General features: G+C 30.5%; 1 protein-coding gene across 2 annotated transcripts in view; it reads right to left on the minus strand.

The window, feature by feature from the left end:
- Positions 1-16,238: 16,238 nt before the first annotated feature.
- LOC103578248 (N-acetylglucosamine-6-phosphate deacetylase) overlaps positions 16,239-23,886 on the minus strand; it is a 64,969-nt gene continuing 57,321 nt past the window's right edge. For both annotated transcript variants that reach the window (XM_014440117.2, XM_014440115.2), the window contains exon 8: positions 16,239-19,472. In XM_014440117.2, the coding sequence (XP_014295603.1) occupies positions 19,270-19,472 (203 nt within the window). In that variant the 3' untranslated portion in view covers positions 16,239-19,269. The remainder of the gene's footprint in view (positions 19,473-23,886) is intronic.

Consider the following 23,886-nt stretch of genomic DNA (forward strand, 5'->3'; position numbering starts at 1 on the left):
AATTAAAATAAAATAATAAATTTAAATAATTGTCAAAATATAAATAATAATTAAATGTTCTCGTGCCTGGACCAACTCCTCAGGCTGGATTAGTGCACGCAGGCGCCAGACCGTTTATTCAAAACGGACAAAAATTGTTCAGGAGGAAAACTTACGAGGAAAAGATCCGCGCAAGCAGCTTGCAGTGAAGCAGATAAACACTCGAGCGACACAATAAAAATTAAATAAATGATGAACAATTGTAGATAAATAATAAATAATTACATACACATAACAAATAAGATCAGGAAAAATGAAATTAAGCAGTAGGAAAAGATCAAGAGAAATAAATATTAAACTTTCCCCGACAGCCGTTGGTTTCCACGTTTTAATTTTATAAACAATAGTAAAAATAATAATTTTTCACAATATTTAGTTTGTTTAAATTAATAACAATAATACCTGGTTATTTTGCCAACAATATAATCGCAATATCACAATAAATTATATTAACTGAGTTGACCAAAAATAAATATAATTTAACTTAATTAATAATCCTGATTTAATTTTAAATAAAAGAAATAATTATTTAATTATTTAGATTTTCAATTATAAGAATAATACATAATATAATCTTTGTTTATTTCCTTTTTAAAACTTATCTCTCAACACTTAAGAGAGAGAGAAAGATACGGAATTTATTCTCACTCACACTCAAAATAATAAATTCCTCTGTATTAAACTAATTTATAATTTTAAAATAAAAATTTCAATAATAATTTTGGGCTGCTGGGGTAAGCAGATAAATCAAAAGTAAAAAAAGTAAAGTTACTCAATTATTTTAAATAATAATAAATATATATAATAATTTTTAATATTTTTTCTACAAATATTTCGAGTGAGAACAAAAAAAAATAATTTTAAATACTTAAAAACATTAAGTTATTTGACGCAATGACTCAAAATTTTTTACTGTGTAATTACCTTTTACTATTAAGTCGCAACAACAGTATCCTGTTGCTGCAATATGACGGATTCGTTGCAGCTGCAGGAAAATCCTGTTGTTGCAACTGGATTTTTTCCTGTTGCAGCAACAAGGCTGCCTCCTTACTGAAAAAAATAATCGCTAGCTGCTAGTGATTATTTTCTCTAGCAGCTGGGATTAAAAATCGTTAGCTGCAAGCGATTATTTCGCTAGCCGTTAGCGATTTTTTCTTTAGCAACTAGCGATTCAAAATCGTTAACTGCAAAAAATTATTTCGCTAGCAGTTAGCGATTTTTACGCTAGCTGCTCATGATTTTCGGTCCGATCAAAAGATCTGTAGGACAAGGGGGGGGGGGCAATGTGGGCCCCCTAAAATTTTGGATGCCTCGAAATAGATGAGGGCAAAATGGGCCCCCAAAGTTTTTATCATGAAAAGCGTTTGGGGCGGAGGGGAGGGGTGAAATGGGACACTGAGGTTAAATCGTCTCCCCAAAATTTTTAACACGAAAATTCTTCCGGGGGAGGGGGGGGGGGGGAATAAATCGGCTGCCTAGACTCCGAAAAGCTACGAATATTTTTAGCTAAACGGGTTCCTAAACTTTTTTTAATTAATCGAATGGTAATTCAACAGAAAACTTTGAATTAAGTTATTTTAAAGTCCAAATCTTCACTATCAACTCTTCTATACTAAATACATAGCAAAAGTTTTAAAACATAAAACAACCAAGCAAAATACATTGAGTTTTGTTGGGGGCACATTTTACGCAACTTTTCAGTATTTTTCCATTTTGATAGACACAGCAAATTTACACCAAAAACTCAGCAGAAAAAGAAAAAAGTGAAACAAGCTGAAAAACTCACATTAGAAAAATTTTGGGAGGACCATTTTACCTTAGTGGCCCATTTTGCCTCAGAGTCCCATTTTGCCTCTCCCCTCCGCCCCAAAAACTTTTCATGTTAAAAATTTTGGGGGGACCATTTTGCCTCAGTGGCCCATTTTGCCTCAATGTCCATATTGCCTCCCCCTCCTTGTCCTAAAGATCTTATGATTGGACGATGTATAAGTTTCGAGCTAATAACACCAAACAGTGTGGAACATTATACTCACATTGAGTTAAAACTACACCGTGCTAGCTACTTTCGAACAAATCTCTAACGGCTAGCGAAAAAATCGCTTCCAGCAAGCGATTTTTAATCGCTACCTGTTAACGAAAAAAGCGCTAACTACTAGCGAAATAATCGCTTGCAGCTAACGATTTTTAATCGCTAGCTGCTAAAGAAAATAATCGCTAGCAGCTAGCGATTATTCTTTTCAGTGTAGCTGTTAAGAAGATCCTAAGGACTTAGTCATATGAAATTTTATATATTTTTATAAAGTTTCATGAAATTATATGAAGTTTTTTGAATTATTATAAAAGTTTAAAACTCCACATTTTGATAAATATACTATTTATTCATACGCGACCACTTACGTGGGTCAGCGCAGTGGATAGCAGCATGGACTTCGAATCGAGAGGTCTTGGGTTCGAGCCTAGCAGTTACCAGGATTTTTTCATTAATAAAAAATATAATTAGTCTACCTCAGTAATGCCTTCATCTATTAGATCAATGTTTGAGATCTATACAGAAAAAAAATACTTTAAAAATTACTATTTGAAATTATAATCCGGACCCTAGGTGCCAATATAGGGAATTTTAATATTTCAAACAATGAATTTTATAATAAGTGCCATAAATTTGTAATGTTTAAGTCACAATTTTTAAAATTCAAACATCAATCTTTTCTGCATAGGGAATATATTTTGATATTTATTCAATAATTATTCACGTTTTATTTATATGTGAAAGAATTACTATTTTAAATGATAGTATTTACTGATCACTTTATTATTATATTACTCGTTGTTTCTCAGTTTATATAGTTCATTTTTTTCCGTGTTATTGCAATTTTTTTTTGTAATCTAATATTTTTTTCAAAAAATAAATGCTGACTGCAGAATGTTATGAAATTTCATTAAATTCTATAAATTTGAATAAAATTTCTTCACCCTATTTTCAGCATAATATTTTATAAAACTTCATGATTTTTTATGAAATTTCATCAGGCCATTTTCAGCATAAAATTTCATTAAAAAGTTATTTCTCGGGTATACTCTACGAGGGCTTTCTCCACCTCTGTGAGACTGTCAAAATAAGGTGCTAATCAAGTGGTTGTGAATAAAGTACAGACACCATACAAAAGTCAATCCTATAGAACCAACGGAACAGTAAATGACTATCGATAAAGCGTAGGCTTCTTTTACCTCTATTGAATTGTAGAAATAAGGTACTAATTAAGTGCTTGCAGATGGAACACCGGGATTGTAAAAAAATCCATCTTATAAGTCTCATAGGAGTGTAAATGTCAGTTGACGATCCACATCCTCTGCAAGGGGTTTCTTTGCCCTTAATTAGATGTAGTAATAAGGTGCCAGTTATGTGCTCTCAGATCGGCTAGTGGCACCGTGAAAGAATCCATTTAATGAGTATCATAGGAGCGTAAAGGTCAATGTATAATCCTAATGCTATGCACGTATTTTTGCGTCTATTTCACTTTGTGAGAAAGGTTCTAAGTAATTTTTTGCAGAAAACTGCTGTCATCATAGAAATGTTGAGCCCCACATATACACACAGACACACACACGCGCGCGCGCACACACACATAATTCGATAAGATTTTTACATTTATTCGCTTCACTATAACTATACCCAGTTACATAAAACTATATTCACTCCCCATGAAGAAACGTTTTGATTTGGCCTTATTTGGCGAGATATGAATTGCCTAGATCAGGCTATATTCGACCTGAACAGAAATTTGGCTATATCTGGCCAGTCCAGGCCATCTATAACTTGATGTGCTAATATAAAGACAGATCTGACCAATTTTTTGATTAGACCATATATGGCCGTACAAGGCTAGATCTAGCCAATTTCCCGATCAGTCAAACTTGGCCATCCCTGATTAAAAGAAACGATCCAAATCGATTCGAAAAGTGGAAATTTTAATAAGCAGTTTGAAATCATTGAAAAATACTCGAAATTAAAAAATCGAATACTTTTAAATCTACATTGAATCTACATCAATTAGATTGTTTCTTCAAAAAAAATTCGAAAAATCTAATTGTCCCTAGTAACACGTGTTTGAGCAAGACTCTGAAGTATCTTGAGCTAGACCCCTAGCTGCTAGTGTCTTTTTCTACGTATGTATCTTTCGCAATATTATGTATTAAGATCCCTATGTCAAGATTTGTGTATGTCTTGCTCATGATATCATACGCAAGAATATTAAAGGTATCTTGAACACGCGCAATGAAACAGTGTCTGACACATTTCTTGCACTAGTAACTTACAGTAGGTACTTACGCTTGGCTTGCTTAAAATCTGCTCAAGGCTCAAGTCAATTTTGAGCCTTGAGCAAGCTATGCGCAACTATTTTCAACCATGGCCTTTCTCCAGAACTGAGTTATAATCTGATACAAATTTCTTATGTAAGGCTTGCACTAGGCTTGCAATTTAAATCTGGTCACAAGTATCTGTAGTAAAACATATACGTAGAAAAAAACACTAGTATTTATCAATCTTCAGAGTAGACTTACTCAAGAATCGAAAAAAATTGTTATATGGGGTATTGAATCGGTTCAAATTTTCCCACGATGCAGAAATAAAATTATTATTCGTCGATTCACAACGATTTAATACGATTAGGTATTTTGAATCGTTTTAGATCTATTTGAATCGACAAATAGTAATTACAATTTATGGATTCAAAATTATTCAAAAAATCTAATTGTATTAAATCTTTTTGCATTGAGAAAGAATAATTTAGTTTTTACATTGCAGGAAGATTTCAAAAGACTCCCTGATTAAAAAAGGATTCGAATCGATTCTAAACAATTCAAAGAAATTTTTTTTAATTGTTTTGAATACTTTGGAATTTATTTAATCTACATCGTTTTAAAAGAGCAAATGAAAATGAATCGTTTTAAATCGACGTACCTAAAAAGATTGAAAAAGATTTTATTTTTTAAATATTTCCAAACGCTTTTGAATCGACAAAAAATAGTTGAATTTCTGATTCACATACGGGTAGTACTATAAGAAAAATCTATGGGATCCCCCCATAAAATAGAGATTCTCACAGTCCCTGTGGTCCATTTGCAAGCACTTAATTAGCACCTTATTTTTACAATCTCATTGAGGCAGAAAAGGCTCTTGAAAATTTATGAGTTCATGGAGTTTTTTTGAATTTTGTAAAAATCCATCACGAAAACTTATGAACTAAGTACTTACTGGAATTTCACTCTAAACGCATTAATTAAGCATAATACTTGAACTCTCATGATGTGACCAGGGAGCAACGTTTAGGACTGCCAGTCAAGAGGAGCCGTGTTCGAACCCAGTAGACGCCCAGGATTTTTTCATAATTCACTGCTATCAAATCTTGTTTCTGAATTCATAATGCATTCGCGCGGTAATAATCAAATCGAAAATTCGATATTTTATTTTTTTTTCACTTCCCGCTAAGAAAATCGACGATTTTCAAAAATTTCGGGAAGTTATTGTTTTCACCCCGATTTTCGGAAATCGAGTTTTCATCAGATGTCGACGTTTTGAGGTCCTAGGAAGCTATTCTGACTATTTTCAGAATGATGTCCGAGTGTGTGTATGTATGTATGTGTGTGTGTGTGTGTGTGTGTGTGTGTGTGTGTGTGTGTGTGTGTGTGTGTGTGTGTGTGTGTGTGTGTGTGTGTGTGTGTGTGTGTGTGTGTGTGTGTGTATGTATGTATGTATGTAAACTCTTTGTAACTTTTGAACTAATGAATCGATTTGGATGGTTGAGGTGGCAATCGGAAGAGCTTATTGGCCATCAACTTTTCTGAAAATTTCAGATTATTTGATCGAATAGACTCGAAAATATTTGCAAATTACGATAAAAAAAAAAAAATTTTTTTAGTTTTTTATTGATTTCTCAAAAGCGACTTATACAATCGACTTCAAAATCCGATCAGCTCTAGAACTCAATAAAACGCGTCGATTGCTACCTCAAACATCAAAATCGGATAATTCGTTCGAGAGTTATCGCGGGAGAAAGAAATGATAAAAAACGGTTTTTTCTAAATATTTTCGAAACGACTGACGCGATCGATTCCAACTTTTAATCAGCTTTAGAATTCAATAAAACGCGCCGATTGCCACGTCAACTATCAAAATCGATTGATTAGTTCAAAAGATATCGGCGTTGAAAAGTTAAAAAAATAACATTTTATGTTATTTTTTCCGGATAAATCAGAATATAACGTACTAAAATGTGCCTGATATCATACCAACTCATCTTTTTTATGATTTCTTTCGATCATATAATGTCATCGAACTTGGTTTTTAGTTTAAATCATATTATCAACAAAAAAAATCGATAAAACGTAGTTTTTAATATTTTTATCGGATATTTCATATTTTATTGTTTCTTACATGAGTCAAAATTTATTTAAATCTTGATTTTGATCCCCGACATTGATTTCTGCCTTAATACACTTATTTTACTGAACAAAATCAGGAACTAAATTTTAAAAACCGCTTCATTGATGATTTTCGATTCTTAAATTTTCAAACTTCAGCATAACAGGTAACTTGTTAGAGCTTGAAAAGATCATAAAAAAACAATTGCATGTGATAGCATTTTCGAGCTCGAAGAGCTCGAAAATATATCTACACTAATGTTTTCGAGCTCTTTGAGGTCGAAAACAGCGGGAAGTTTTGGGGCTGGCCCGCAGGGTCAACCGACAGACCGATTTTTTTTTTTCAACCCGGGAAAAAATGATCAGACCTGATCAGACATGAACAGGCATGAGTCTTCAGGCCTGATCAGGTATGTTCAGGTCTGTTCCTGCCCATCCGGGAAAAAAATTAAATATAAAAAATGGCCCTATATAATTTTATATATAATTATGTATAACTATATTATATTGTATATAATTATTGCTATAAAAATAAAAAAAAAAAAATTCGGGCGTGTGCAGGATTTGAACCGTGGACCTTGCGCTCGAAACTTTAACACACTACCCACTGACCTAAGAGATTTAGTTGAAAAGTAAGTTTCGTATGAACTTCAAGTAATAAGAATCTTATATGTGATAGATTCTTGGCCACCAAAATTTTAAATCTATAAGCAGACATAAACAGTCGTGAACATACATGAACAGCCATGAACAGGCATGATCAGGTCTGATCATTTTTTCCTGGGAAAAATGTTTTTTCTGGATTGATGATTTCGAAATCACCCATATGTCATACTGACGTCATGGAATATCACACAGACATCACATTTACGTCATGTATACGTCATTAGTTTTATATCATAATCTTACATAAAAAAGTGTGAAATAATGAGTCACATCTGACTCATTCATGACTTATATCTTACGTAAATCATGACATAGCGTAAAGTCACTTTTACGTCACATTTACGTATATGTGTTTACTGGGATATGATTATATTTGGTCTTTTTTTTATATATAATTATATATAATCCAGTATTATTTAATTAAATGTGTCATTCTCATTTAAGACGTATATCGCTTATTGATAAAACGCAGCACGATAAAAAATTTGGAAATTTAATTAAATTTTATGATGTTTCGACCAAAATAATCATTCTAAACAGGTCTGCAAGGCGGTCAGTCAATTTATTAATTTTATCTTGTTTTATAAGAAACCAGGGAAAATTCTCAATCTAGGGGAGAGACTTGATAAACAGAGTAGGATACTTTGAAACAGGGAAAGGATTTTAATGTTATTTTATGAAAGAAAACAACTTTTCATTTAAGTATTAACTTTATTCAGTCATTTTATAATTTTAATATCAATTTTTAATTATTAGATAATAATAATTAGTCTTCAAATTTTCAAACAGCCTTCATTATATACTAGTAATACAGTTTAACTTCAAAATATAAATTATTATTTGAATTATAATCTCATCAATAACATGAATTATTTTTGTATTAAAATATTTAATTATCAATCCTTAATTATTAGTTAATAATAATTAGTCTTTAATTTTTTTGTAAAAAAAACATAGTAATCGAGTTTTCTCAATGAACTATATCGTGAATATATTTATACTTTAAATTAAATAACAATATGCAACCTTTAAACAATAAAAAAACAGTAAAATAAATTCTAGTTTGAAGTTTTCATATCTCCCCTGGATATCGTGTCTTTCCCTTAGCCTTTACAAGACAGGGGAGATATAAACAGGGGAGATACTTTTTAGTACCAAAAACAGAAGTAATGACAAATGTATTTATTGTACGCGATTAACCAAGAAACATAGAATCTATAAACAACAAGAAGTAAATATACAGATGAATTAAAATTTTGAGATAAATATTTTTAGAATAAAACTTACCAGGGGAGAAACTCCATTCACTCGTTCTTAACTGTAACCACAGAGTGTCAGTACTGAAATAAATAACAAAATGACTGCGCACCTAGTTCGGATGACGCTGACTACAAAATATAAATTTAATGACGTTCGTTCAAGGTCTTCAATTCCCGCGAGTCGGTAAACAAATACCGATTTTACAGGAAAATAAATATGCCAGGGGACGAGACGCAAAAGGTGGGGAACAAACTTAAACGTAATTTTTTTTATAAAAAAAAAAATCATGCAATTTTACTCGCTTGATTAGGAGAATTTATTCAATTTATTCTGTTGAAATATATAATTTGAATAATCTATTTGATTCCTAAGCACTTTAAATTACTAATACATAAACAGAATCAACCCGGGAACAAGCCAGGGGAGAGATGTTTTTTGACTTTGAGATAAAATTGTGACTAAATTAAATAAAATTAAGAAACTAATTTGAGTGACCACTTACATGAGCACGAGTTTTAAGAGATAATTACATTTTTTTAAATAAATTTTTTTAAAAAAGTTGATTTTTTACCGTGGACGTCGAATTTACGTCTTAACTGAGAATGGCCCATACATAATTTTATATGATTATATATAAAAATTTTTTCTCGAAAAGGTTAATTGTAAGTTTAGGTTTCACTATATTTAAAAATTGACGAATTTTAAAATATAGTGAAACCTAAACGTATAATTAACTTTAATTAAACTTAAATTAACTTTCTCAATAAGACAATTTACAGATAAATTGGGCAAAATATAGATAGCCCAAACTGGGAATCGAACCCAGGTCATGTCGATATCGTGCTGATCCGGGTCAAAAAAATAACTTGATTTTGACGTAATTTTCAAAATTTAAAGAAAGCAAATCTAGGAAGACAAAAGTAAGTCAAGTTGAAGTTTCTTTTTTTTTAATAAATGAAAAACATATTTTAAGATACAAAAATACGTTTGGTTTTGACTTGCTTTTGACTAAGTTGTCTTACTTAGTACCCATTTACGCCAACCAAGTCACGTTGTCTTGAATTTGACTTAGTTGACTTAAATTTTTTCAGTTAAAAAAGTCATGTTAAAATTAAAAAAAAAATTTATGCAGAAACAGTTATTGACAGTATATAAAATATATTTAGTACATATAGTAATAAATTTAATAATATAAAATTCCTTAATTAAATAATTAAATTTATAAAAAAAAAAAAAAAAACATTTTTAATTATCAATTTGAATTATTAACAATCGATTAAGTTTATCAATTATAACTTCTAAAGTAAAGTACATTAGCTGCATTATTTCATTACCTTGATTAAAAATACTCATTGAAAAGGAATGAAAAAGATGAGAATTGAATACTTTTGAATACTTTTTATGCCACCAGATTTTCATGTGCGCCTAAAATTAACACTTTTCAATTCTATTGAATCAAAAAATAATATTAGAATTTCTAAACTTCCGAGGAATTGAAAAAGATTCAAAAGAATTGATATTTTTAATCTTTCTGAATACTTTTCAATACCAAAATAATATCACATTTCGGGTCACGTGTGGGATTGAAAAGACTTCAAATGAATTGAAATTTTTTAATCTTTTTCAATCTTTCTCAATACCAAAATAGTTCCATATTTCGGGCTAAGAGTGGAATTGAAAAAGATTCGAATGAATTGAAATTTTCAATCTTTCTGAATACTTTTCAATAACAAAATAATTTCACATTTCGGGTCACGTGTGGGATTGAAAAAGATTCAAGTGAATTGACATTTTTGAATCTTTTTGAATCCTTCCCAATACCAAAATAGTTCAATAATTCGGATCAACTGTAGAATTGAAAAGAATTAAAATGAATTGAAATTTTTGAATCTTTCTCAATACCAAAATAATTCCATATTGGAAGGTATTGAAATGATGAAAGATTGAATTCCTTTCAATACTTTCGAATTCCATTTTAAGAATTACAAAGTATTCAAATGATCAAAATTTTAATTCCATTCAATACTTTCCAAAACTTCTGTATGGATTGAAAAGAATTAAAATAATTTTCAATCCTTTTCAATGAGTATTTTTAATCAGGGTACACAATTATATTATATTAAATTTTAATGATTCTAATTACGTATTAAAACTTTTTTTTTTTCATTTAAATAATCATTTTAATGAATCATTACAAACATTGAAAAGCAGAGTAAATTTTTGAGGTTGAGTAGAATGATTCAAAATATATGTCCTAAAATATCTGAAATTGTAAATAGTATAAGATTACATGAAATTAATAAAAACTCTAATGAAAATCATACGTCATCCAACATCTCGAAAAAAAGAAATATTTGTCCCAAATAAATCTATTTCTTTGTGGCTTTTTTTGAATATTTCTTAATAACAAATACATATATTTAGTACAACTAAATATGACAGTTGATTCATATAATTTTATAATTTAACTGAAATATATAATTTATTTGAGGCTAATAAATGATATAGTTGTGATAAAGATATTAAATTTCTGACGAATAACGAAAAATTTGGTGATACTTGAGCACATGGCCCAACTGACCTTTATTTGCAGAAATCGGATCGATTCTTTACCCCAAATTAATCATTTATTTCACGCAATTCAATTGCTCAATTATATTATTACTTTCTCACAATTAAATATTTATTTGACCATATCAAAATATACGATATATTTGGCTCAAATAATTTTTTTTTTCAGTGTTATACCTAGAACAGCTTTGTTTAATTTCTAATATATTCTAAAATAGCCTTTAACTATGGTTATTCACTAATAGATTTTTATAAATTATTAAAAATAAAATCGAACAATACTTACTATCAATTTCTAAAATTCGAACGGAATGCTTGGATGATTGTTTATTTTTTTTTATCCACCTAGATTAGAGAGGTTAGAGCTCCTTCCTCTAATGCTGTCGAAGGGATTTTAGATGTAGGTATTACATCAATCTTATTTTTAACAATCCAGTGTATCCATGCGTATCTCATGTTTGTTATTTTGATTAAAATAATATAAAATCATTTATTTTTATTAGTAAATAGTTTGGTTTCACGTTAAATAAGAAGTCACTGTAGCAATAATAATGGCATCGTTTACTTTGGTAACACACAATGTGGTGGCGGTATCAGTAAATAAAACCGAACACTATTGGTGAGTTTGAATATAGGCGCCACAAATAACTTTACCTTGTCCCTTATACATGTTAAATTTTTTCCTTCATAAGATATATATGTGCACTTTTATCAAATTTACTTTTTATATCAATAATTTGTCAATTATTCCGGTAGAAATATTTAAAAAAATTTATTTATTTTTTTTTTTTGTTTAGTACAATAATATAATGGTGTGGAATTTATATGTATTATATAATTATATAAATGTTGCAATATAATGTAGACAATAAAATAACCAACCAGAAAAATTCTACGTACTAATGAGAAATAAAAAAAATTTTAACTGAATTTTTTTAAATGCATTAAACATAAATATCGGTAAGTTCTCGTATTTACTCTTTTTACTGTTCGTTTCACTAAAAAATATATTAGATTATAAGCGTTATTGTATTCGAATTCATAATTCAACTATCATTACGGTCAGATTAATTAAAAATGTTTTTTTGTTTCAAGATAATTTTAAGAAGTTTTAATAAATTAAATAACCGTATGATAACTACAAAAAAATTATATTTATGTGTTTATTAATTATTAAATTTTTCAACCTGTAGACTTTTAAATAATAATTCATTAAAATTTTGAAGTATCCCGAGTTAAAACGTAAAATAGCCGCAACACCACTGCCACAGCGCCGCACGGGCTCTCAATCCCCGCAACACCGCAGCAAAAAGTTTATGATGAAATAAAATTATGATTGCCGCAACACAGCTGCACCATACCCGCAACACTCGACAGACGAATCATATATATTTTATCATTTTTGAAACAATTTTCTAAGTTGCATACTATCATGTGACTTATTTTGAAGTTCAGATTAAATATGATCAGCGAGCCCCAGGTGAAAATATTTCGCCAAAAATAGGCCGAAACAGCTTAATTTGGCCGAAACCACGCCAAAACTGTAAAATTTTATTGAAAGAGGCCGAAAACCGGCCGAAAAATTATTATTCTGCTTAAAGATGTCGAAAATCGGCCGATATTTTGCCAACAAATGAATTGGCCTTTTTTGGCCTGTTTTCGGCCAGATTATATATTGTTTTTTAATAACATTATCGCGAGTAAAAATCTTTGGCCGAAAACAGGCTGAAAGTTAAATCGGCCTGTTTTCGGCCTTTTTTCGGCCATAGTATTTTTTTTTTAAATAAAATTATGGTACTTAAAAAAAAATTGCATGCAACTCAAATTAGAACATAAAAAAATTTCAAGTTGTGAAACTTAAAAACATATTTCAAAATTTTGAGAAAAATTATGTTTTAAGTTCATAAAATGTTTAAGTAACTCACTAAGTTATAATTCTATATAAGACATAGTGAAAACATTTAATTATTTAATAGTTATAGTGACATAATTTTCATGGGAATTGCTTAGATATTGGTACAATATACAATTTTCTTTCGTGATATCATCGATGAAAGTTGTATGACAGTTCGTGGCTGAGTGAAAACATATTAATGAGCGAAAATGAAAAATCGATTTCTTGAACTTGATCCGAACAAAATTTTTTATTCTTAACAGATTATAATTTTAAACAATTATTTCTTATGAATATATGTAAAGGGAGCTCGTAATTATTCTGTAGTCAATATAAATGTCCAAATATATAAGACCTAACTTCACTATGTATTAGTAATTTTTTTATGATTCATATATTCTAAAACTTCCCTTCGGAATGAAATTCACTTCGGGGGGATAAAAGAAATAGAAAATCATTCACTCCACGTTCACTCCGTATTCATTCCGCGTTTACTCCGCAATTTTTTACAGTGTAAGCATAGTAGTTAATCGTATAGGAAAAACGAGTTACATATGACCATACATGACCATATATAGAGCCAATATACTTTTTAAACAGTTTTATACATAACTATATAACCGAAATTACACATATCACAATTACTTACATACCGGATTTTATAGCACACGAAAAAAAAAATAAGAAATTTTTTTGTTTTTAATAATAATAGATTTTCAATTATATTTTGCTGTTTTAAAAATGATGTATTCTTTCAATCTCAGATAGCACAAGTAAACTTAGTAGTCACTGTCGGTAGCGTAGCCTAGTCGTTAATGCGTCGGTCTTTCGTTCGTTAGGTCCCGGGTTCGAATTCCACTAAAGCGTGCGTGGTTAGTCAATATTCTAGCGTTTTTTCGCGAAATAAAAAATTTCTACTAAATTAGAAATTAAATTAAACACATATATGATGATTCCCGCATCACCAAAATGATTGAACAAAAAAAAAAAAAATACTGTAACTGAATAAGTCCTTTTTTTTAATTTATTTGAAATTTCTCTACATAGCTATGTATATATTGAAGAATTTTAATATATATGGTCATATATAATCCTCTTTTTCCGAACAATTAAATAAGTATTTGATAATTACAATTATTTCTATTCTATTCAATTAAATGAAATAATAATAATAAATATTTTCACCCGGAACCGCTGTGTTGCAGTGGTGTTGCAGCAGAGATTTTTATAAAATAATGATAGTATGCAGCTGTGTTGCGGCGGTGTTGCGGCGACGGTTCGGATTAAAATAAACAGCGTGCAGCTGTGTTGCAGCGGTGTTGCGGCTATGACGGCAAAGAATAAGAATTTAGCGTGCGGTGGTTTTGTCCTCCAAACGGCTGTGTTGCAGCGGTGTTGGGGCAGAAGATGAAAATTTAATTTTTTAAATGTCAAATTTTATTTTTACTCGGGATAATTGAAATAATTTTAGGAAAAGTAATTATTATACTCTAAAAAATAAAACTCAGTTTTAACTTACTTTTGGCGTGTTTTTTTAAGTCAAAAAAGAAACAAGCAATACGTAATTTTAACTTCCTTTAGAAAGTCAAAATCAAGTCAACTCGATGAGTTAGCAAGTGTAGCCAAAATCAAGTTATTTAAATCAAAAGCAAGTCAAATAATTCAAAAAAGTCAAAATCAAGTTATTTTTCTGACCCGGGGGGTCAGCTTTTATTTTTAGTTATACTTTCAATTTTTGAATACCATAAAAAAAATTTGTTTTTTTTTTTTTTTTTGAAACACCCTAATAATTATATACAATTATATATGGATATATGTATAAGATTATATACAATCATATATGATAATATATAGTTATATATAATTATACATGATTATATATAAACATTGTTTTTCGAGAATATTGACTTGAATCAATAAAAAAAATATACTGTCATTTTACCGTAGATTAACGGGAAAAATCCTTTACGGTACCAAGTACTTAATGCACAGTAAATTCTCGGCTGATTTACGGTGAATTCACAGTGACACCGAAACCGCAAGAGTATACATGCAAAACATTAGATTTCGTATTGAACTTTTTCATTGAATACATGGAGATATATATATATATATATATATATATATATATATATATTAGGGTGCACAGTAAAAAATATTGTGTTAAAATCTACACAATCTGTGTGTTAGAAACGGTCCACACAATATTTGTGTTATTTTTCAACACAGACTGTGTTGACCCTGCTTAAAATATCCGATAGGTTCTCATAAAAAAATTTTTATGAGAATGAATCGGCAAAGTGTCCCATCGAAAAATGATAGTTCATATTAGAACCTATGAGAATATTTAAGCCCGAGTATAATCCGATAAAACCTTACCAAATCCTTGAACTTACGTCTCATTCATTCATATATAAAATTTGTTGTACATGTTCACAATTTTATCGGAATGAGTAGGAATGTGTCATACTTACATTTCGTAAGAATTAATTGGAAATATTGACGTCTTGTTTCTTCTTGTTGTAAAAGAATGCATGGGATAATAGTTTTTTTTTTTTCACGTGAATTCGTAAGCGACATTCTTATGGGAATCTATGAGATAATAATTTGCAATGCATCAATTTCTTATAAGATTCTATGGGTGCAAGTTTATACCACTCTTACCGTTGTATAAGAATGAATGAGAAAATAGTTTTATTATTTTTACGTTAATTCGTAGGCGACATACTTATGGGATTCTATGAGATAATAATAAAAAAAAAATGAGAGTAATATCGTATACTTCTGTTTCCTCAGATAATTGAAAATTATTTGGAATAATTTAAATTGTGAAATTATTTTCAGTTGAATTGAATAAGAAAATAAAATCATTTATTTCTTTGTTTAAAAAAAATAATTTAATTACTAGTGACAACTCATTTTAACCCACTGGGAGTTATATATTATTTTTTAATTTCGGTAAAGAAGAAATCTTCATTTTTTTCGACATAAGATGGGACTCGAACTGACGACCCTTCGATTGATGCTCTGGAAACAGCTTCAAGTCAAGTTCTTTAGCTCGCTCGGCCGCCACATGCATTTAGAAATAGAAATTTATTCTTCTACTTAAAGCTATCCAGTACTATATATGCCCAAGATTGAGTTTAAAAAAAATTATTGTTATTTATTATTGAAATTTTGATAATATGATGTTCTCTTTATTTTTTGTAATAGTTTTAAATTCAATTAATGCAGTTTTTTTAAATAAGTTATTCAATTGTTTCTTTTCTTTTTTCATGATCTTGATCTAAAATTTCAGTTTTAAACTTTATTAAATTGATGAAATTACAAGAAAAAACAGATAAAATTCAACTCGGATATTCCTAAAATGTTTTCCGATTAAAAAAAAAAAAAAAAAACACACACACACATAGTTGTTTTTAGTATTTAAAGAAAAATATAGCGTAAAAATTCTGTTCAGTCACGAGCTTGATTAATTTGAATCAAGCTTCGTGCATTTCCGCTCGGTTCGGGAGTTGCCGAACTCGCTACTGACTGAAGGTCAGAATAGTGCCGGGTCACTCGCTATTTGGGCCCGGCACATACAATTTCTAACTCAGAATCGTGTCAAGACGTCCTGAGGACCCGCTACAAGCTAACCAATCACAAAATTCGTTTTATATTGGTCAGCCTATGAGATAGTTCGCTATCAACTGATACCTGTTAGCGCGCTTTTAAGCCAATAAGAAAATTCGTTTTATGCAGCAAGGCTGCCACGTCGACACCAAGCTTCTCGACGATTCAACGACGCTACTATTATATTCTTTCTACAACTATCTGTCTAACCGCTTCGCTCAGACGTTTCTACAACGTGTCTTTGCTACTTGCAACCTCGTGCTTGAACCGCTTCAGTAATTAACTTGTGTGAAATTATAACTAAATCGCTACGCTGACTTATCCTCAATATTTAGACAGTATATCAAGGCTGCTATTTATTGAGAATAAATAAATTGCTCTTTCGCCAATAATTAATTGTTAATTAATTATTGTTGACTTAACCGCTACTGACCACGTGTCAATTTATACGTGAATAAAATAACTTTGAGTTGCATTCGCTATCGCGTATAATTTATCTAGTCGCATTCGCTATTAATCATAATTCTCATAATTTTTAAGTGTAAATAAGTGTAAATAAATCTATAATTTATTTTGTGAAAAAATCTGAGTGATTTTTAATTGTTTAATTAACCTCGCCTAAACCAGATCCAATTAGTTTATTCGCTCATTTTACAAATTCATTTGTTCACAATAAATTGTTCGTTTAAAAAATGATAAACTATGATTTGAAAAAAAAATAGTTCCTTAATATTAATACTAAGCAACAAAAAAAAATTGTTAATTAGCAAATGCGGTTTTTAGCAATAAACAAATTTTATTAAGAGACGATTTTTTTCTTATAAATCATTATTTTCATTGAGCATTTTATTTCAAAAAAAAATTTTTTTAAATCTTATTAACAATGCATTTGTTTATAACAATTATTTGAACAATGTAAGTAAAAAAATTTTTAAAATTATTGTTATGTAGCTTTTAGCAATAAAAAAACAAAATAATCGAAATATAAATAAATAACTTTCTTGATTACTTTATTTACATTTTTAGTTTTTCAATTCCTTAGATTGGGAATAAAAAAGTGAAAATCGAAATTTTTTAATTTTTCCAATCGCGATTTTTTCTAAACCCTTTCAAGAATAACTTCAAGAAGTGAAAATAATCCTTAGTTTAGAAAAAATAATCAGGATTTTTATATAAACTTTCAACATGTAAAAATTAACTAATTAACAAAAGTATAGTCAATTGAAAAATTGGGGTAAAATTGCTTTTTCGTGGATTATTATTAATCCATGTGTTTAGAAAGTACAACATTCTTTTCATTTCTTAATATTTATATTTAATCGGTTAAAATAATTTTTTTCGATTGTGCTATTGATTCTATCAACGCGCGTACATGCGCCGCTACCCGTTTTTACCGTGATTCCACGATGATTACACGGTGTACCCACCATTTAAAACCGTCAAGGCTGTTTAAAAATATTGATTGAAAAGAATCAAAAATGATGAAATTCGAATTATTTTCAATAATTTCAGTTCTTTTGTTTGTATATATAGATATACAGTTTGCATGGAGTGGCCACTTCTCAATTCTTTTCAATCAGTATTTTTAACCAGGGTACAGGTGCAATTTTTTAAGTATTTTTTTTTAAGCTATACGAATCATGAACTTTGTCAACTTAATTTTTGTATGTCCAATTGAAAATAAATAAAATCACTGTCACGAAAATAATAACTAACTAAGCAGGACTAATGCTTGATGGCGCTACCCACGTGAATAGTAGGGAGACATTTTTTTTTAACATAATCCTACTGCCGCTTCAACACTTCTTTTGTGTTGATTTTAAAGTAACACTTAATAAATTTTGATAGTATCGATTTTTATACTAGGTAACACTTTTGAAGTGTTGAATAGTAAATCGATTGAAAATTTTAAAGTAACATAAAGAAATGTGTTGATTTGACACAAAATAATCAACACAAAAAATTTAACACGGACCGTTTTTAACACAGATACACAATATTTTTTACTGTGTGCGTCATTTCGGAGCAACATTTTTTTTTAAGTGCATGTGGAAAAAATCATAGTTCAACATAAAAAAAAGTTTTCGCGCAAGAAAAAAAAAATTACGTCTATTACAGACCTAGCTCATTGAAAAATTCGATTTTCCCATTTAAATAACATGGAAAATTGTTTTTTTTTAACTTTGAGTATTTTTAACTCGTTAACAAATCAAAAGATCAAATAGAATAATACATATTTTTGTATGAAATTGAACGCTCTACAAAAAAGGTCTCTTCTTCTTTCAAGACGTCTCCATTGAATTGAAAATAACTAGAAAACAATGCGGAATTTGAAAAAACTTTACTGAAAATAATTTGTAGAGAATAAAATTATTAACAAAAAAGACCCAAGAACATTTTGTGATAAGTCTGATGGTTTCGCCGGAAAAGTAAAAAGATCTCCAATTTTACTTCCAGCTCTAATAACTTTTGAACAGGTGGATTTATCAAAAAGAATAGGACACCTTTTTTGGAGAGAGTTCAATTTTCTACAAAAATATGTATTAGTCTATTCGATCTATTTATTTGTAAACGAGTTAAAAATACTTAAAGCTAAAAAAAAAATTTTCCCATGTTATTTAAATGGGAAAATCGAATTTTTCAATGAGCTAGGTCTGTCATCGACATAGAATTTTTTTTCTTGTGTGAAATTTTTTTTTTTGTGTTGAACTATGGTTTTTTTCACATGCACTTAAAAAAAAAAGTTGCTCCGAAATGACGCACCCTAATATATATGTATATACATATATTTGTATTGTATCTCAAGCAAAACGGCTAACATTAGCAGTTTGATTTTGATATACGCATTCACCAGCAATCCAAGTTGAGAGAACATCGAGATTATCATTTAGTAATAAAAAATCAGCATCAGCTTTGAAGTTCAGTATTCCTTTGTGTGACTGAAGTCCTAGAGCTCGTGCAGGATGTAAAGTTGCAGCCTCAAGTGCTTCGACAATGGAGCACCCTACGACAAAAATTATTTTTACTTTCAGTCACTTTTTCTTGTACATTACATTAGCATAGAGAAAACTAAATTGCAGATACAAATAGATATTGCTTGATTCGAATAAATGTGTGATTGCTATGCAGGTAATAGTATATTTTTTTGACTCACGTAAATTATCATGGTTACTTAAATAAATTTACTTAAATAGACAACTAAGTTGATCTAACGTAATGTTATATCTTGAAATACAATGATTTACAAGAGAAATAAAAAATTTTTTATCGAAATACCACATAAAACTTTCAATTCATCGTTGACAATTTGAATTTTTTTTTTATCAATCTACCCTCATAACACGTATTTGATCAAGATTCTCGAGTAAGTATCTTGAACAAGACACCTCGCTGCTAGTGTCTTTTTCTACGTATGTGTCTTTCGTATCCCAAGATCGTATATCAAGAAACCTATGTCAAGATTTTTGTATGTCTTGCTCATGGTATCGTAAGTAAGAATATTAAAGATATTGAACACGGTGCAATGAAAAAGTGTTTGACGTATTTCTTGCACCAGTATAACTTACAATTAAAAAGATTGTTATGAGGAAATGATGATTATACTATGGAAAATATTCTAAATTTAATTTTTCAGATTCGATTGTACGATCCGCTAAGATTTTTCAAACGTGAATCACTGCGCGCGCTTTCCCATCTCGTCGTGAATTTAACAACACCTTCTAGCTAATTTAAAGCGCATTTAATTATTATAATATTTTATTATTCAAGTATTTAAATTATTTCGAGCAATTATTTGATTATGATTTATTTATGGATTATTAATATTATTGTTTTATATGTTTATGTTTCAATAAGAATTTTGAATTTTATGTATTGAATCGACATTTTTATTTCAGTCAGTAGCACATATGTGTGTATATTATAGATAAAAATATCGACCGAAGGGAGAGTAAGTCGATATAGTGAGGATAAAAATCAATACTTTTCTCCAGCCACGTTGCACACTGAATAAATTATTATTTTATCGTTGAAACCCTGGCGGATCTGTTTCCATCGTGGGTTTCAGTGTTAACTTAATATAATTCGAATTGCACTGAAAATACACAGGTATGTATAGTTTTACACTAATCTACTGACACTCGTTTTACACTCTATTACCATTAATTTTTATAGTATATAGTAGTGGTTCAAGCGCCACCGTATGTAAACGAGCGTTTTGATTTTACGACTTGAAAATCGAGCGCAAAATCTAACTGATTCTACGGCAATCTATTACAATAATTTGTATATTAATTAACACTTTCCAGTCACTTGGGACCATGTCAGAGGCCACCTAGATCAAATTCTAATTGAATTTAGACGACAATGGGGTAGTTCCGACCCTCAAAAATTAAGATATAAAAGGGCCAGCAAACACTTGCTCGAGGACTTAGGCCCTGGCCGTCACCTAGAGTGAATTGAGGACGCTTAGCGAGGTCCCTACTCTAGCACCAGGACTCATAATAATTTATTTGAGTCGGCCTAACGATATCTAGTTTATTAGTTTGTTATATCTAGTCATTTAGTCCAACACTCAGTTCTATCTCGGTTAGTCTATTACCAGAATAATTTTATTTATCGAAACTTTTCTTATATATTAAACTAAATTATTGATTTTTTTATAAGTGAAATTTGTTTTACTCGAATTAATTAAATAAGGAGATTTTGCGACTCCTTCGCCTGGTTAAAGGAAAAACCCAAATTCGATTATAAAGTGAGTGTGGTGGTTTGGTGTGCAACGTCTGCCCGAAGAGGATCGACCTCGAGTCCAATGTCACGATCGGAGAGAGTGAAGGCGACGGGCGAAGGGTTATTATTAATTAATTATTTAGTGAAATTACCCACAATATTTATTCTATTACTCAACCAAGGAGCCTAATAGGACCGTCACGTGGCTAGTGTGAGAATGTTTAATATTTGGCAAGTTTTGATTACTAAATAAGTCTATTTCGTACCGAGCGGGAGTACGATAGACAATCCCGATCGTTGACCTGCGTGGCTTTAGGGTAGGTCAGGAATTTTAAAGCGAGAGGGAAGCAGGTAGGTGAATATGGGCCCTCGAGAAGTCCCTGTTCTTGTACGTCTGTCTCTTTCTGTACCCGTTAACTTAGGAATGTTAGAGTAAGAGGTATAAATAAGAGAAAGATGATTTTAAAAAAAAAGAAAAAGAATCTGTATATTCTTATAAAATTATAATGTTGTTTACATGTGTGTACTAAAATTAACAATTATGATTAACTTACCACTCAGCTTGAGGTGGTTTACAATCTCGCTGATCACACTCTCTCGCAATTCACCACTTTGAATTTATGATCGCGGAATTGTTTTTGTTTAATTCGCTGGGACCCTGCCCGTGGCTTAGGGATTTTACTCAGCGGAATTTGATGCACTTTTCGGACTCGGAGCTACTGGGGTGCCAAGCGGATACACTCCCCTATCTGTCGAGTACGAGTATGAGTATTTAATTTTTATTTAGGATTTCGATCTAGGAGTCTGGTTTCCTAGGCTATAGACCGTCACGAGACCGATGATCCTGATGAGTCGAATCGACCACGATTTTTGCAAGATTAAAATCTAGGTATTTGGCCAAGGAGCCCGATTGCCTAGGCGGTGGACCGTCACGTGGACAACGATTAAGATTTTATCTCTGATTCGCGGTACTAATCGGACTTGGGCCGATAGAACTAATTGGAGATTTTAACTTATAGAACTTCGGAGCGAGTGACTCGAGATCCGACAGAGGTTCGTTCAGATTAGCGATTGACTGCCTTCGTTAGATTTTCGGCAGTTTATATACTTTAGTTTTGATGGGAAAGTCATGTGTTTTCTGATGCAATCGTTGGGTACAGCTCATCATCTTCGACAAACAAATGACTAAGTACGCAGTTCCGGGTATAGCTTTCTAAAAATTTAGAAAAGTCCATATATGGAAATTGGATGATATCGTTTTTGTAAACAACAAAGAATGTGTAAGTGCTCTAATACAAAACGAATAATCATGTACATAGGTCCGAGTTTAGTCATATCATTAGAACATACGCGGCGATTTCGAAATATGGAAATTGGATGGTCGTAAAATTTTTATGACCGTTGAGTTAATTAGAGGACCGGTGCACACGTGCAGGTGTCCCGCTGAGTCGCAGCTATACATATTTTTCGGTACTACGCCCGTACACGCATACACATTCTCTTATGAATGTATTGTAAATAGATGTACGCAGGTAATGTGGATGCAAGATGAGTATACAGCTAGGTGACGTAGTTGGGTTTGAGAAAGGGGCTCTGCCCTTTTTGATGGAGAGAGAGTGAGGCAGGTATATTGTCTTATCTATCGATCTTTGTCTATTCTTACTCATCGTGCATGCACTTACATAGGTACCTGCAAAAGGTGAGAGGATCTTAATACGAAGATTTTGGGTGCGGCTAGTATATCTTTTCATAAAGAAAATAAAAAAAGAATAATGTTATTTCAGAAGTTAAATCGCAATTCGTATGTATCAATCGTTACACCAAGAAGCCCGAAACCAATCGGAGACCGATAACTCCAGTAAGCCCACGTACAACCAGATAAGTTTCGACAAATTATTCACAAACCTTTTTCTCTCTCTTCAACGAAGTATTTATGTTAATTAATTATAAATATTACTCCCCACGTCCAATAATTCGTTGTGCATTCCAATAATATATTAATTTAATGCTGGATGCTAAATCTTAATTAATAAAGTAACAAATAAAATTAATAAAAATGGGAAAACTATAATTGATAACTTCCTCACTAAAAAAAAATTGTGTTGTTATAAATAATAATTTTACCATTGCCCAAATAACATGATTGGCGCTTGCGCACTACATTATATGCCATTACCAAGAACGGCTGTAAGCAAAAAAATTGGGCGTCTTGTAAGAATGAGGCCGTTCGGAAAATATTAGCCTGTTACTAATCATAAAAAAAAATCATAAAGGGCTCCTAGACTATTACTCTCAGTTTGAGAAAACTACATTATCGACTCAAGACAACGATCTATTAGAATGAAAAAATTTTAATTTTGATTTAAATAAATTATAATCTTAACTTAATAAAATAACTTTTTTTGAATCATGCAAATATTTACTTAACGAAAGACATGAAATTTTCCCATTGATGATTTTTTTTCCTGACTTAAAAATAACGTAGTCTCGATTCAAGAAAATAAATGACTCTATTTAAAAAAATATATCGATCTATATTTTTCAGTTAATCTAACCTAATATAAATATTAAATGTTGTCAAGCAGGAAAGTGTATGCGTATATTCAGAACATTACAATTCAGCAGTAGAGAGAATAAGGAATAAACTCTCTCGATTAAATGGCTTATGAACAAATGGAGAAAAATAAATT

The sequence above is a fragment of the Microplitis demolitor genome, chromosome 9 (assembly GCF_026212275.2).
Source record: "Microplitis demolitor isolate Queensland-Clemson2020A chromosome 9, iyMicDemo2.1a, whole genome shotgun sequence".
NCBI classification, from domain to species: domain Eukaryota; kingdom Metazoa; phylum Arthropoda; class Insecta; order Hymenoptera; family Braconidae; genus Microplitis; species Microplitis demolitor.